General features: G+C 37.5%; 2 protein-coding genes across 4 annotated transcripts; both read right to left on the reverse strand.

Moving 5' to 3' along the window:
• Window positions 1–194: 194 nt before the first annotated feature.
• On the reverse strand, window positions 195–6,781 carry AT1G56140 (Leucine-rich repeat transmembrane protein kinase). Its single transcript, NM_104492.4, has 24 exons — window positions 6,531–6,781; window positions 6,101–6,287; window positions 5,880–5,951; window positions 5,722–5,793; window positions 5,530–5,601; window positions 5,357–5,428; window positions 5,127–5,198; window positions 4,923–4,994; window positions 4,733–4,804; window positions 4,574–4,645; window positions 4,420–4,491; window positions 4,137–4,208; window positions 3,986–4,051; window positions 3,688–3,753; window positions 3,459–3,503; window positions 3,274–3,335; window positions 2,808–3,190; window positions 2,500–2,698; window positions 2,260–2,418; window positions 2,030–2,148; window positions 1,693–1,903; window positions 1,374–1,605; window positions 1,137–1,287; window positions 195–1,014 (listed from the first exon to the last, which is right to left on the reverse strand). Exons 1-24 carry the CDS (start codon window positions 6,649–6,651, stop codon window positions 634–636), a joined length of 3,102 nt encoding a protein of 1,033 aa, NP_564709.2. The 5' UTR covers window positions 6,652–6,781; the 3' UTR covers window positions 195–633.
• Window positions 6,782–6,982: 201 nt separating this feature from the next.
• Window positions 6,983–13,021, reverse strand: AT1G56145 (Leucine-rich repeat transmembrane protein kinase). 3 transcript variants are annotated; one of them, NM_104493.4, is made up of 24 exons: window positions 12,752–13,021; window positions 12,364–12,550; window positions 12,218–12,289; window positions 12,065–12,136; window positions 11,908–11,979; window positions 11,753–11,824; window positions 11,517–11,588; window positions 11,317–11,388; window positions 11,105–11,176; window positions 10,951–11,022; window positions 10,776–10,847; window positions 10,553–10,624; window positions 10,401–10,466; window positions 10,190–10,255; window positions 10,045–10,089; window positions 9,857–9,918; window positions 9,370–9,746; window positions 8,872–9,070; window positions 8,635–8,793; window positions 8,418–8,536; window positions 8,103–8,313; window positions 7,790–8,021; window positions 7,559–7,709; window positions 6,983–7,486 (listed from the first exon to the last, which is right to left on the reverse strand). In NM_104493.4, exons 1-24 carry the CDS (start codon window positions 12,858–12,860, stop codon window positions 7,151–7,153), a joined length of 3,039 nt encoding a protein of 1,012 aa, NP_564710.1. In that variant the 5' UTR covers window positions 12,861–13,021; the 3' UTR covers window positions 6,983–7,150. The 3 variants fall into 3 exon arrangements, with proteins under 3 accessions (NP_564710.1, NP_001320621.1, NP_001185247.1); NM_001333767.1 differs by lacking the exon at window positions 12,752–13,021 and having other exon boundaries at window positions 6,985–7,486; window positions 12,364–12,692; NM_001198318.1 differs by having other exon boundaries at window positions 7,075–7,486; window positions 7,790–8,313; window positions 12,752–12,944.
• Between the last annotated feature and the right edge of the window lie 2,521 nt (window positions 13,022–15,542).

Below are 15,542 nucleotides of genomic sequence, written 5' to 3' on the forward strand. Positions count from 1 at the left end.
TCTTGTCCCGATAGCGAGGGCGTGTAAGCTCACGTGCGTGGACCGAGGAGTGCACCTGCTGTGTCAACGACGGTGGCGGCTGCGCTGCGAGTCGTCCGTAATAAACATCACCAATTAGACCAAAAACATTCAATTCAACAGAACACAATCTCAATGTGACGTTTATAAGATTATGTAATTGATCAACATGGCTTGCTTAAATTGCCTGAACCATTTCTTTATTGACTTTTAATAATGTAAGACAAACACCAAAATATAAAAACAAAAGCACACGTTTCAAGTTTCAAATCGTCGTCCATCTCCGACTTGGGACTCATAAATATTCTTTAGAATCTCAGGTCATATCCGGTTCGAGCTCGTTGAACCACTCATGAAAAGTGTTCTTAATAACTTCCTTCATTTGGAAACCAACACAGTTACACTGTAAAAGAGACGGCATTGATTTGGTTGAGGACGTGAATAGTACGTGGCCCATCACGACCGCTTGTGGAAGTCAGAGGAGCTAAAATATTATTATTATTTAACCAAAGTGAAATCTAGAGTTTTTCCAATCCAAGAAGAATAAAGTGAACCTCATATACACAAACATAATCTCTATATGACTATATCTATAGCCACCATATAGGGTCTTTGTCATCTTCCCTCATTCATCTGGGCTCCAAGCATTGGCCTAGCGTCGTTGTTTCTCGGTGATATCTCGGATCTAGGCGCCACAAAGCTCGTGAAGGATTCAGAAGCCTGTGTGTTTCTTAATGGAAAGCCGCTGATTGAGGAGGCTGTGGTGTCATCAAATCTCCAGTCGGTTAGGTAGCCTGGCTTTGAAGTGACATCACTGACCTCAACATCTCCTGAAAGCATGGCCACCACTCGTGACATTGGTGGTCTCAAGGCATGAGATGTTTGTGTACACAGCAGGGCTATGCCAATCATGCGTTTCCCTTCTTCCATGTTGAATTCAGTCAGCTGATGATCAATAAGTTCAACTTCACGGCCTTTCTCGTGTAGATTCCATGCCTGTGAACAAGTTACACAATCAATATCAGCTTTTGCTAAAGGGCATAACCCAGATTAGCCTCTCATGGTCACATACATTGAAGTTGTGTTCATTATCAAAAAGTGTTGAAGTATGGACGTACCCATTCAAGAAGATATCTTTTTTCATCCTCCAAGTTCTCATCAGAGTTTGGCCTTCCACTCACTAGCTCAAGAGCCACAACACCAAAGGCATATACATCCGTTTTCTCTGTTAGATGTCCACGCATGGCATACTCTGGCGCAAGATACCCACTGCATTGATACAGTAAAATCACCAACATGTGTTATAAATCCATAGTTGTGTTGCAAACCAGAGGTCAGGGTTGGGAGTTACTTACATTGTCCCTGCAACCCGGGTACTTATGTGGGTTTTCTTGTCATCGTACAGTTTTGCAAGCCCAAAATCAGAAACTTTTGGTACTAATTTAGAGTCAAGCAAAATGTTGCTGGCCTTCACATCCCTGTGTACTATGCGAAGCCTTGCCTCCTCATGGAGATAGACTAGACCTCTGGCTACTCCCAGGCATATCTCATAACGGGTTGACCAATCAAGATGCAAAGTCTTTTCCCCTGCAACATTCAAACCAATGACATGTACATAATGAGTGATTTTAGCCTGGCAGAAGCATGGATCGATAAACATGCTTCTGTGCGTACCAAATAGAGCCTGATCAAGACTTCCGTTAGGAAGGTATTCATATACAAGCAAACGATGCTCTCCTTCATAGCAGCACCCATAAAGTTTTACTAAGTTGCGATGTTGGACTGCAGAAATTGCTACAATTTCTGCAACAAATTGTCCCTTCCCTTGTCGGGATCCCACCGACAATAGCTTCACTGCTACCTCTCTTCCATCATTGAGTTTTCCCTGTTGAATGCATTATTCAATAAATGATATTGTCAAAACAAAAGGTAATATCAAAACAAAAGATAGTACACATATACTCTTCTTTCCTAATATCTCAAATATGTACAAATTTCAGTAGGGACTTACCTTATAAACAGGGCCAAATCCTCCCTCTCCAAGCTTGTTTGAGGGATCAAAATCTTGAGTTGCACTTTTAAGTTCCGAGTAAGTGAAGGTGTAAGGCTTAACGTCCATACTAAGTATCTCTGCCAGAAACAATTCGGTTCTTAAAATCGACCAATATGAGAGATGATATATAACTAATTTTTAATCAGAGGGCCAAAATTCTACAGTTCAAGAGCTTTTTACATCTATACCTTCATCATCTGTGTACCGCTTTCTTCTTTTTCGGATGATAAAGATAACCACACCAGAAATGATGCTCAAAAGTCCAACGCCAACAATGACACCCACAATAGTACCAGTCATGCTCTTTCCCTTTGATGGTGGCCTATTACCCACAGTTGGTGTGAAATCTGAACAGAAATATGTAACACTTAAGCACTAACTAGCATCAGGAGATGGTGTAAAACAAGAAGAATTCACCATTTATTTACCTGGTGTTGCACCGACGGCCGATATTAATGGCCCATAAGCCCCTTGGATAGGAATACAGCATGTTCCTTTTCCAGCCCAGAAAAGATGAATTTCGAGATGATTTTGTGATACATTTGCTTTATATTCTCTCTGAACTGCTCGAACAGTGGAGTCACCAGCTGTTCTGCGTACATCGAAGTCCTTTTCAACAAGTCTTCCCTGGAAAAAGTGAGCTAGTCTTAGAATTCATCAGAATCAAAAGTCGGAAGCAGATAATTACACCAAAATTTAATTTGTAAAGCAGAAAGCTCGGTCAAGTAGTGCAGACCTGGACATAAATGTCAAAACGTCGTCTTCCTAAACCTCTCCAAGTGTTGGAAGTAGAACCTAGAATTTGTATTTCAGCAAACTGAAGTGTGACGGTATAGCCTCCATTTTCTAGACCCAACCCATAATACCTTAGGGAAGATGCAGAAAGTCTTGCTGACTGAAATAGCTCTGAGTCCAAAGTGTTGACAAATTGTGATTGTGAAGTAGATATGTATATATTGTTGCTACTTCCGGCAAAAAGTCCTACACTACTGGCTGCCCATCTCTGACCAGCACTCACGACAAATGAAGCTGGTCCAAGATCCTCGTCCTCCCTCTCAAATACTGCTTCAGTTACAGATCTTATCTCTGGGCCTCCGCAGTTGATTGAGAAGTCAGAATCTAGACACCAGTGTAAAGAGAAAAAATTTAGCGGATTTTTTTCCAACATTTGCTCAAGAAGCGGATATTGCTGTTACACTTACATATTCCTTTCCCTCGATTGCATGGGAAGTTCTTCTGCAGGCAGTTCAGTCCTGATAAAACCCTTTTTACAGAAAGAAATTAAACATATGATTAAACTATTTGCAAGCAACAAATAAAAAAGAGAAAAGAGAAACAAAGGGAAAGCAATTTCAAGCCCTAACAAGAACATTAATTAAAAAGTCACCTGTTGTCAAGACCTTCCAATGTGAAGTTGTTAGCAACTAAGTTGCTGCACAAAGAACATACAGTTTAGTTTAATATTATTCTCTCTAACATGATTATAATAAATAATTTCATACAAAAAGGAAGCTTCATGCTGGATATGAAGAAGTCTAATGAATATACATGTGGGGAAATTTCTGAATGTAAAACACTGTTAATATAAGTCGTGATATAGTGTTTTGTTTACTTACAGATTCAAGTTTGGTAAACTGACCCATGACGGAAGACTTCCAGACAAATCATTGTATGACACATCTCTGTAAGCATAGAAGAACACTAATTAGGATCGCCAGAATATGTTACCAAAATAGTTTCCTAATTATCTTGGCATGTCATTTGTGTCACCAAGAGTGGAATTCTTATTCGACTTGAATAAATGCAGAGTAAAAAGTGTACGAAACTTGAGTATATATCAGTTAACAACCGTCCAAGAAACTAGGGGACATGGCTTTTAAAGATGGAAAAATTATAAAGGATTTTGTTACTTACACATTGCTCAGAGACTGCCCCTTTTGAGTGGGCAATGAGCCATTCAACGTGTTGTTCCCCAGAAACCTAATATGAAGACAACAGTTATTTTTTCACAATAATCCGGGTCGCTGTACATAAAGATCCAAAAGTAGAAAACATATCATCTTACAAGTGAGTAAGCTGTCTTAAGTTGAAAAGTGAAGCCGGAATTGTTCCATGTAGTTTGTTGAAGCTCAAATCACTGGAAAACAGACATGAATTACATGGTAAAACGTCAAACCATTCCTGTTAAGCAATAAATGAGGAAAAATAAGAAATTATATAATCAGAAATATAGGATCAATTCGTAATTTCTCGTGACTTTCACAAATCATCTCACTCTTTTTACAAACAAAAAACCCCTGAAAAAGCTGCTAGAGCATTTGAAGAAACAAATTGACATATATACGTACAGTTGTCGCAAACTTGAATATTCTCCAATATTAGACGGTATTGTCCCAGTGAGATTATTGTTCCTCAATACTCTGCCACATATATTACAAATGTTAAATACAGGGAGGAGAGAACCAGATCAATTCCTAGAAGTTCAAGTTGAAACTGCCTTACAATATACTTAGAGATTTCATGTCTTTGATGAATTCAAGAGAAGAATTTCCATTGGATATATCACCAAGCCTCCTACATATAGTATATGAATATGTGGAGAAAAGGAAAGGAAGAGCAACAGTAAAACGATAATGATTATGACAACAATGCAACACATACAGCTCTGTCAAAGAAGTTAAGTTTGAAAACGACGCCGGTATCGGACCACTCAAACCAGTTCCAAGAATTCTCCTGCAGTAAAACACGTACCAGCCGTTAAATCCCAAATTTAAATGTAAAAAAGACTGGTTAAAAAAAAAGATCAATGGAACCAGCCTATTATATAACCGTAAAAATGAAAACTTCTTACAAGGTAGTAAGTTTGGTCCAATCTCCTATAAAGTCTGGTATCTGACCTGTAAGTTCCATATCCGCAATCCAACTGGTACCACATTAAGGAAACAATCACATCACGGCAAAAAAGACTAAATTGTAAAGTAATAAATAGATTACAAAAATAAGATGCAACTAAAGTTAAACAATAAAGCTTATATTCGACTTCAATATGTCTTACGCTTGTTCCAGCTCCACAAGATTAGCAAATGATACAGGTAATCCCCCGCTGAGTCCCGAACTATCTATGTATCTGCAATAGATGGAAGAAATTTCCCATCAGTCATCAACTGCGCTAGAATTTTGAGGTCGGTGATCGCTAAATGATTTCAAAGGTTAATATTTAATCATATCTAAATTATAACCAAGGATATAAAGACATAAACACTTATAGATTGACAGAAAACTCACATCTGTTGTAGTTTTGTACATCTCCCAATCTCATCTGGTATAGAACCCGAAAAGTTATTTGAACTAATACTACTGCAGAAATATATATAGTGTATAAGGAACCGTCAGAATCCTCCAGAAGCAATGTGAAGACACTATCATATTTAAACAATGAAGAAGCAGCCTAAGCTTACAGTAATCTTAAATCTGTAAGCAAACCGATTTCTTTAGGAATAGGGCCAGACAACGCATTGATCCCAAAAGTCCTACGTGATAAACAATTGAGAGTGAGAAACAAGAAATGTTCCTATAAGGGTGCATTATCAATGAAAGGTGTAGACATTCACCACAAACAATAAGAAAAAAAGAAGGTGTCAGAGACATACATCCATCGCATTCGAGTCAAATTTCCAAGTGCAGGAGGAAGTGAGCCAGTGAGAACATTTTGACCCAAGTTCCTGAAAGAAGTGATTTTAAATTGTGAAAATGTGTGCTCCTTTTGTAGCTGAAATTGTATAATCATCAAGTGATAGTAAAACCATACAGATTTGTCAGGTATTCCAAGGTCCAGAGTTGTTGAGGTATAGATCCTACAACTTCCATCGCATAAACCTTGCTGTGAAAACATCAACAACATCCAAAAATGAGGAGAAGAATTTGAGACATGAAATTGAAAACCATTCGTTTCCCCCACAAAAGTCAATTCCCAGTGGGAGAATACGTCGAACAAATGGGGTGCAGAAAAAAGGGGGAAAGAGGCCCTACATGTTGGTAATGCGGCAGATTGTGGAGTTTTCGAAACTGCAGTCGCATTTGATGAGAGGATTGTAGGCAGGGTTTGAGTCGAGAACACTGGCGTCGATAGCGGCGCCGGAGCAAAGTTCGCCGCTGATGTTCCATTCCCTCGGCGCCCGAATCCTCCAAGCCGCGAAAATTGAGTTCAAAGCTAGCGCTGTTTTTATTTACAACAGTCAATTATTATTAGCTCTTAACAAAATACGATTAACTAAACAAAAAATGTCAATTGAAACTAAACCGGTAAACTTCTTAGGATAAAATAAAAAAATATTATAAATGTAAACATCGGTTTTATCAATTAGGATCAGAAGAGTAGCTTAAGACCTAGCTACACAGTCTTCAATCCGATCGATTGAATTTGAACTTGTCAAGTTGTTCAAAGAAGAAGAAGACAGACCTTCGTCGGGATGTGTGGTGGCTCCTGTTCGATTTTGAGCTCGAACCACGTAAACCGGACCGAAATTACACAAGAACCAGACAGTGAGGAGTAGACACAGATACCGCCATAGCCTGAGCATCGTCGGAAACTAAAATTAAACGGAGAAGAAGATGATAGCCGCCAAAACTAGACGGAGAAGGTTTTAATTTGGTTCAAAAATGGTGTTTATGTTGGACTTTGAAGAGATACTTTTCATTTGGCTTAATTTGAATTTAATTAATGGTCTAACCAACTACGCGGAGCAGTGCGTCTCACGCGATGCATCCACAAGCCGTGAAGTGGACGCGCTTAAACCGAGATTCCGCTGCGTTGTCAACGGGAGATTTCAACAATGGCGGCTGCTGCCTACGAGTGCAAGAAGCATCACCACCTTTGGACTTTGATACTAAATGCCAATGATGGTTTTAAGGGATTTTAATGTTAAAAATGGGACCAAACACAACTTTCAGGAGAAACAGTCAAATCCAATTTTGGTCAAACGAATATGTATATGTGTTATTTACCAACAACGATTTCTATATTGACTTCTTTTTTTTTATGTAAGAACAAAAAATAGAAAAACCACAAGTTTTCAAGTTTCAATGTCGTCGTCCATGTTCTTCAACTTGGGACTTGGAAGAATCTTTTGGAGTTTCAGGCAATATCCAGCTCGAGCTCGTTGAACCACTCATGAAGCTCATTGCATTCTCAAATGTTCTCTCAGAGACGTACCCTGGCTTGGCATTGGCTTCCGTTATCTCCACATCACCGGTCAACATACCTACCACTCGGGACATAGTTGGTCGTATTGCATGATCTGTTTGTGTGCACAAGAACGCTACTCCTATTACACGTTTCACTTCTTCCTTGTCAAATTCTGTCAGATCCGGATCTACTACTTCCATATCACGCTGCTCTTGGTGTAGGCTCCATGCCTGCAAAGACCAAATTATTCACCAAATTTGGAATTAAAAAGGATGTGTTTGTAGGAAAAGTTAGATATATACCCATTCGAGAAGGTATTGTTTGTCATCATCTAATTCTGGAGAGGAGTTAGGCCTTCCGCTGACAATTTCCAAGGCCACTATACCAAAGGCAAACACATCCGTCTTCTCCGTAAGATGTCCAAGCATCACGTACTCTGGTGACAGATATCCGCTGCAATATAACATTTAACAACGGTAAGTTTTAGCCCATTTGACAAACCACATCCAATGTGAGGTTTTCAGGATATTTACATCGTCCCTGCAACTCGGGTACTTATGTGGGTCTTCTTATCATCATATAGTTTGGCCAACCCAAAATCTGAGAGTTTCGGGACCAGATCCGAGTCCAGAAGAATATTGCTTGCCTTCACATCCCTATGCACTATACGGGGATTTGACTCCTCATGCATATATGCTAAACCTTTTGCTACTCCCAAGCATATCTCGAAACGCTGTGACCAACCAAGCTGCAAACTCTTTTCCTCTGCCACAGTCACGCAACATGTAAGGTAACAGCATTTGTTTTTTTTACAAGGATAACACATGTAAGATCTCATGCACTTACCGAATAGAGCTTGATCTAGACTCTTGTTTGAGAGGTATTCATATACAAGCATGCGCTGATTTCCCTCAATGCAGCATCCATACAATTTTACAAGGTTGCGATGCTGAACAGCTGATATAGTGGCAATCTCCGCAACAAATTGACCCTTTCCTTGCCTGGATGCAACTGACAATTGCTTCACGGCTATCTCTCTTCCGTCGTTCAGTTTTCCCTGTACCAATGAATATTTTTAGAATATAGATAATGTAAAATTTTACATAACTTTCTAGTACACTAGACTCCCAATATTGGTACACATTCTGTGTACGGTCTTACCTTAAAAACAGGTCCAAATCCTCCCTCCCCAAGCTTGTTGGAAGGATCAAAATCTTGAGTTGCAGTTCTGAGTTCTGAGTAACTAAAGGTGTAGGGCCTTATGTGCAGACTGTTTAGCACTGCATTTGAGAAATATTTGATAAATACCACTTAGAAGGTTACAGTTGTTAACGATTAGACTTTAATAAAACTGCCACAGCTAAGACTTTTCATTTACCTTCTTCATCAGCCGCCCTTTTTCTTTTCCTACGGATGAATAAGAGGATAGCAATCACCAATATACATAACATCCCTGCTCCTACAATAGCCCCTACAATGATAACAATGTTTTTCTTGGATTTCGAGGGCAACTTATTTTTTACAGTAGGTATGAAATCTGCAGAGAATAAAAGCCGCTAGTTAGAAGATACATTGGACTCTACGAAGATCATGAAAGTTTCTGCTGTATGTATACCTGGAGTTGCACTGATAGCTGAGACTAATGGCCCATAAGTGCCTTGAGCAGGAATACAGCAGGTCCCTTTTCCAGCCCAGAAAAGATGAACTTCAAGGTAATTTTCTGATACATTTGCTTTATAGACTCTTTGAATAACTCGGATACTAGAACCGTTAGCAGCTTTTTGCATGTCAAAATCCTTCTCAACAAGTTTTCCCTGAGAAACAAAAGGAACTCAGAGGTCAGAAACCATTTTTGAGAGTAGAGAATATCGTTCATGAAGAGTTGAGCCTTAAAACGATGCATCTAATTTTCACCCCCACTTGAACGAAATATGTGCTACAACCTTGTACCAGATACTCTAATAGAAAAAGGATCTCTTGTATGCCAAAGCTTATCAAGGATCTTCTCTCTCTAGTTCAAAATAGTTACTACAGAGTACGGACCTAGTTCACAAAACCAAAATAACTAATTCACAGAGAAGACGAAGTTAATATTGGTAAGAATAGTAGAGACCTGGACATATATGTCGAAAATTCGCCTTCCAAGACTTTTCCAGGTATTAGAACCTTGTATTTGTATCTCAGCAAACTGAACCGTTACACTATAGCCTCCATTTTCTAGCCCCAGTCCGTAATACCTTAAAGAAGATGCAGAGAGTCTCGCTGATTGGAAAAGCTCTGAGTCTGACGTGTTTGCAAATTGCGTTGCCGAAAGAGCTATGTATTGATTACTGTTACTCCCAGTAAATAGTCCTACATTGCTGACTGCCCATCTCTGCGTTTTACTTACGAAAAAAGTAGCTGGTCCAAGTGCCCCCTCGTCCTTTTCATACAAAGCTCCACTACTAGACCTGATATCCCGGCCTCCACAATTGACGAAAAAGTTGAAATCTGGACAACCATTAAAAGAGAAGCATGTTAACCAACATGTTGAGTAATATGTGGTATTCACAATGCTAATAATGAAATCAGTTTTCAAAACACCATTTAGATGCACTTACATACTCCTTTTCCTCGATTGCAGCGGAAATCCTTCTGGAGGCAGTCCAGTCGGGGTAAAGCCCTTATAGAAAAAACAAAAGGTACTAAAATGAGGAATATGGCATGTAGACTAACAGTTGTATGCGTCTGAAATAGAAATAGAGTAGAACTCCAGGCACCAAAAAGAGCACAAGATTCACGAAGTCACCTTCTGTTAGAACCTCCCACGGTAAAGTGGTTGGCAATCAGGTTACTGTAGAATAATAATACACACACGTAAGAGGAAACTTTTTATCAGCAAAAAACAATGTATTATGTGCCATGAAATTTAAGCACATGGTTCTCGAACTTACAGTTGCAAGTTTGGTAGGCGAACCCAAGAAGGAAGATCCCCTGTTAAATCATTGTATGACACATCTCTGCAGATAAAGCACTTTGAATTATATTGACAATTTTGTCAATACATATTACCCAGAGGGAGAAACATTCCTTCGAATTTTATTAACATTTCGATGCATATTACCCAGAGGGAGAAACATTCCTCTACATATATCTGTTACTCACATATTGCTAAGAGAGGGACTCTTTTGAGTGGGTAAGGAACCATTCAGCCTGTTATTTCCAAGAAACCTGAATGAAGGTAATGATAATTCTGTTCACTTAGTCTGCGAATCTTGAATAAGAGCATGTGATGGAAAAAATAAATATATTCTTACAAGTGAGTAAGCTGTCTTGAGTTGAAAAGCGGAGCTGGAATTTGCCCAGTTAGCTTGTTGAAACTCAAATCACTGGAGAACAAATAAAGAATATTGCTTGTAATTATTAAAGCCATTGACATAGGATATCATCTCAGTTTAGTAACAAATAAGACATAGGATAACGTTTTGGAGCATCTTAAGATCTGGAACAAAATTTTGTGCCATCTTGTCTCATACTTACAGTTGTCGTAGCCCCAAGTAATCTCCAATATTGGAAGGTATTGTGCCTGTGAGATTATTGTTCCTTAATACTCTGCATGGTATTTAAAAAATGTCAAAAAAACAGAGGAAAGGGAACAGCTAAAGGAGTTCAGAAGTTCATCAAGATTAGGCAAAAGCTGAACAGGATTCCTTACAGGACACTTATAGATTTCATTTCTCGGATGAATTGAAGAGAAGAACTGATATTACTTATTTCACCTAATCTCCTGCATTGTGGATTTCAGTCAGTATCGAGACAAAGAACAAGTAGAAAAGTGAAGGATAAAAGAACATATATCCAGCACTTACAATTCTGTCAATGAGATTAAGTTCGCAAATGTAGATGGAATTGGACCACTCAAACTAGTCCCCAGAATTCTCCTGCGGTAAAGCATGTTTCAATATATAGTGTGGTATATCAAGTGTTGATTGTTAACCGTTACTCTATACGTTGATAAGCGAAAGCGTAAAAGAAAGAAAGAAAGAAAGTTTTGAAGCGCTGCAATATGAAAACTTCTTACAAGGTAGTAAGTTTTGTCCAATTTCCTATAAAGTCTGGTATCTGACCTGTAAGTCGGATATCATTGATCCAACTGAAACAAAATGAAAAAAAAAAAAGTCAATCCAAAACTTATGAACAATTAGAAGTATGCTTCGTGTTTCTAAATGAATAGCCAGATACAATAACAACCCACGAGATTATAATAGATATAACTCTTACGCTTCTTCCAAGTTCACAAAATTAGCAAACGATGAAGGAATTTCACCACTAAGTCCTGAACTTCCAATGTACCTGTCATAAAATATGAGAAACAATAAACTTGATGCATCTCAGAAGTACTTCAGTGTATGGACATTTAGTCTGTTCAAGTGTTGATGCAAGCAATACTAAATGTCACCACAGTTTTAGAGCAAAGTTACATTGAGTATGATGAGCAAAGCATTGCAAACACTTACATTTTCACTAGCCTCGTGCAATTTCCAATCTCAGGTGGTAGAGAACCGGAGAAATTATTCATATCAATCGCTCTGAGCTCAAAAATAAGGGAAAAGACATTAGAATCTATCTGCGAAAAATAACCAGACAGTTGAAAATGTCTCGAAGTCCTTACAATGATCTTAAATCAGTAAGCAGTCCAATTTCTTTGGGAACTGGTCCGGACAATGCATTGGCCCCAAAAGTCCTAAGAAATAAAAATTTGCTCACAAAGTCACATAAGATATAAGCTTGTCTGGGGATAAGAAGATTAAAGGGGTTCAATGCCATACATCCACTGCATTCGAGTGAGATTTCCAATGCCAGGAGACAGAGGACCAGTCAAGAAATTCTGATTTAGGTTCCTGCAAAAAAAAAGAAGGAAAATCGAGTGAGTGAGTGAGTGTGTTCCAAGTGCAAATCCTTGGTTAAGTGAAGAATCATACAGATTAGAGATGTAAACAAGAGTCCAGAGATCATCAGGAATCGGTCCAGCAACATCCATACCACGAGCTCTCCTGTGAGACACAAGAATTCGAGTGAGGCAAAGCGTCGAACAGGTGGAAGGCAGTTAGAGAAAAGAGAGACGTACAGAGCAACGATGCGGCAGATAGTGGAATCGACAAAAGAGCAGTCGCATTTGATGAGAGGATTGAAAGCTAAATTGTCGATGCTGACACTGTCGTCTATGGCGGCTCCGCTGCATAGTTCGCCGCTTATGTTCCATGCTTTCGTCGCCGTTATCTTCCACGTCCTGAATATCTTGTTCAACGCCCGAGCTGCCAAATCATTTCCAATTTTTCAAAAAAAATCAAAAGTTAAAATTTAAACTCAAAAAAAAAAACCCGATATTTATAAGTCATCATCATCATCGTCTCTTTCGAACTATAAGGAGTTTTTTTTTTTTTTTTGAAAATGAAAGTAACAAAAAAAGAAAGGGTCGATGATGATCTAAAACGAAATTAGCAAGTTTGGAGAACCTTCGTCAGGATCAGTAGTGGCAGTGGTTCGGTTCTGTGATCGAACCACATGAAATAAACCAGACATGAACACAAACCAAACTACCAAGGAGAGAATTAATCTCAGCATCGTCGACGACCAAAGATGTGAGAGAGTCGGGAGGGATCCAGAGTAAACCAACTAGCCATTTTTGTTCTTGTTATGCGTATAAATAAATGTATATTATATGGTTTTAACTTTAGAATTTAACAGCCTAATTACTTTTTTTTGATAAATAATGTCGCCATGTGGGTAAGCTTTTTCCTGTATTTAGTTATCCAATAAATGAATAAAACAAAAAAAGTGTGTCGGAAAGCCCTGGCCGTTTTATCATTAGTCGTTGTTTACTTGTTAATCATTAGTATTAAACTAATGAATTAGGTGATCAAGTGTTATTTCCGAATTTCAATTTTAAACTGCTGATTTGGTGGAACCGGGTTAAATAGAGTTGATTAATCGAACCGTATATGACATATCAATGACATCAGCCAGTTGTCTCATTTTGAAACCAAAATACATACGTGTTTCTTTTCTTCCACTTTGTATAAAATATTCGCAAAGATACATACGTCTGATGCAATCCAATTGCTAATACTAAACGACCATTTCGCGATAGAGTTATGATTCGGACAAGGACGTCAAATACAAGTTAATAGGTTTGACCATGTTTTAAAAACATTCTTGCCGTTACTACTTTTCTAACGAAAACAATAATACAATGTTTATCTGAATGACTTGATGAATTGACTATAAACTCTATTAGATTTTTGTTCTTTCATTTAAATAATGGTTATTACTCATTAGTATCGAAAATAATTTTTCTAGTCTTTTTACATGCATCAAACACATAATATTTTTACAGCTTCCTCGAGCAATAGTGATAAAGAAGACAAAAAATAAAAAATATAAGAAGAAAAAGGTGAAGAAACAAAAAAAAATAAGGTGATGAGGACGTGACACGGACATCGTCAAGAGCGTGGTAACTACGTCATCAAAATAATCAAAAATGTGGCATCTACATCAGTAGAATGAACTAGAATGTATAATCTTGTATGATTTGGTAAATTTGGATATATAATTTGAATATATTAGCACATAAGAAAAGAAAAATATTGTATGAATTGACCACTTAAATTTAGGTCGAGTATAAAATGACCGATTTCCAAAATAAACGTTTAGATGTTTTGGTTTGAATATCATTTTTAGTAAAACATTTTTTATTACTAATTATGTATGTGAATAAACTATGAAACCGTACAATGTCATAAATTATAATATACCGTAAAAAAAATAAAAAATTAGCCTCCTTATACATCCAAAAAACAAAGCTAAAACCTTACACCTAAAAACAATTCTGCATAGCCAATTTTGTCGAAAGAATGGTCAAATAGGGTTTTGAGCTGTGAATACAACATTGATAATTGTGCACATCCATAAGGTTAAGTATAAATATATGTTATAATTATTATGTAAACGTTCATATAAATTAATGGTGCTTATCAATTTTAGTAACAGAAAGGAGATGAGATAATAGAAGAAATAGGTTGAGATGCTGAAGAAATCAGAGAAGGAAAGGAAGAAGAAAGGAGATGATGAAGAAGATAAACATTCTTGAGTTCTTAATCGATAAACGTTTACCAAGCAAGACAACAAACTTAAATAGAAAGCAATACTAAGAATAACAGGCTTTAAACAATATAAAGCCCACAAGCCCAATTCATGACCTATCAGTGTCAGGTTGGAAAACTTTGTTGAATCTCTAGGTTTTTCTCTTGGTTTCTCTTAACTTGATGAGGACATTTAATTTCTTGTATCAGTGATCTCAATATTTCGGAGTCTTATTTTCTTTTAAAAATTTCACTCGACAAACATATGAATGTTCCAATATGAAATCGATGATACTAAACTCATAAATTGAAATTTTCACAGTAGAAATTCTATTTTTTTTTTAATCGATTACTAATAATTAAGGCCCAAGAACTCATTAAGAATCTGTCTTCTTCGTTGTTCAAGTCAGTTAAATAGAACTGTTAGTGCAGAGAGCTGTCTGTAACGAACAACTAAATCTTCTCATATTATTTAGTTATTCATTATAAAATTCTGGCTTGACAATCTCTCTTGGCTATTATTATCAAAGTCCGACTGAAATTTTGACTACATAACTAACAGATATTTCACTGGCCTTGAGCGAGGCACAAACTAGTGGTCTACTTTTAGAGATCACCGTGGTGAAATGTTTGATTTCAAGATTGTGTTTATGGAACAATGATGGAACTTAACTAGAGACTTCGAGCTAACAATGTTTTAGGATCAAGTATTCAAATTGATTCAGTTAGATAAGATTTGGTTGTATGATTGTCTAAATGATTTTTATTTGATGTGTGAGGACAAACTCATATCCAAAATTCTCATGGTATTAAATAAGAAACATAAATGTCGAAGTTGAAAGCAAAGTGTCCGTAGCATGGAGCGTACGGCTGGACAGTTGGGGCAGCCCACGCTTTCGCATTTAAACCATTGCTAATTTGCTATATATCTATACACACTATTTGAGTAACTCCGGAAGAGTTATATATTAATTGACCAGTAGTGATTACTCGCAAGTAGCACAACGTCTGTTAAATTATTGAGTATGTAAATGCAACTTTTACCAAACTAAACTTCACTTTAAAACGTTGTATGAACTATGAAGCAAATAGTGGTGTTCTCTATGCAGTACCTAATAAGAAAATCATCATTTCAAAGAACAGATACATGCATTTAATTTTAGAA

The sequence above is a fragment of the Arabidopsis thaliana genome, assembly GCF_000001735.4.
Source record: "Arabidopsis thaliana chromosome 1 sequence".
Taxonomy (NCBI): domain Eukaryota; kingdom Viridiplantae; phylum Streptophyta; class Magnoliopsida; order Brassicales; family Brassicaceae; genus Arabidopsis; species Arabidopsis thaliana.

Bases quoted from the DNA above. Each gene is read 5' to 3' on its own strand.
- AT1G56140 (NM_104492.4), bottom strand. From the start codon at position 6,651: ATGCTCAGGCTATGGCGGTATCTGTGTCTACTCCTCACTGTCTGGTTC. The intron at 2,419-2,499 runs GTAAATAAATGG...ATTTCTGTTCAG, and splicing joins GGCCGTCGGTGCAACACCAG to ATTTCACACCAACTGTGGGT. The intron at 1,288-1,373 runs GTAAGTAACTCC...GTATCAATGCAG, and splicing joins ACCCGGGTTGCAGGGACAAT to TGGGTATCTTGCGCCAGAGT.
- AT1G56145 (NM_001198318.1), bottom strand. From the start codon at position 12,860: ATGCTGAGATTAATTCTCTCCTTGGTAGTTTGGTTTGTGTTCATGTCT. The intron at 12,137-12,217 runs GTATGATTCTTC...TTTTTTTTGCAG, and splicing joins CTTGTTTACATCTCTAATCT to GAACCTAAATCAGAATTTCT. The intron at 8,314-8,417 runs GTAAGACCGTAC...TCATTGGTACAG, and splicing joins GATTTGGACCTGTTTTTAAG to GGAAAACTGAACGACGGAAG.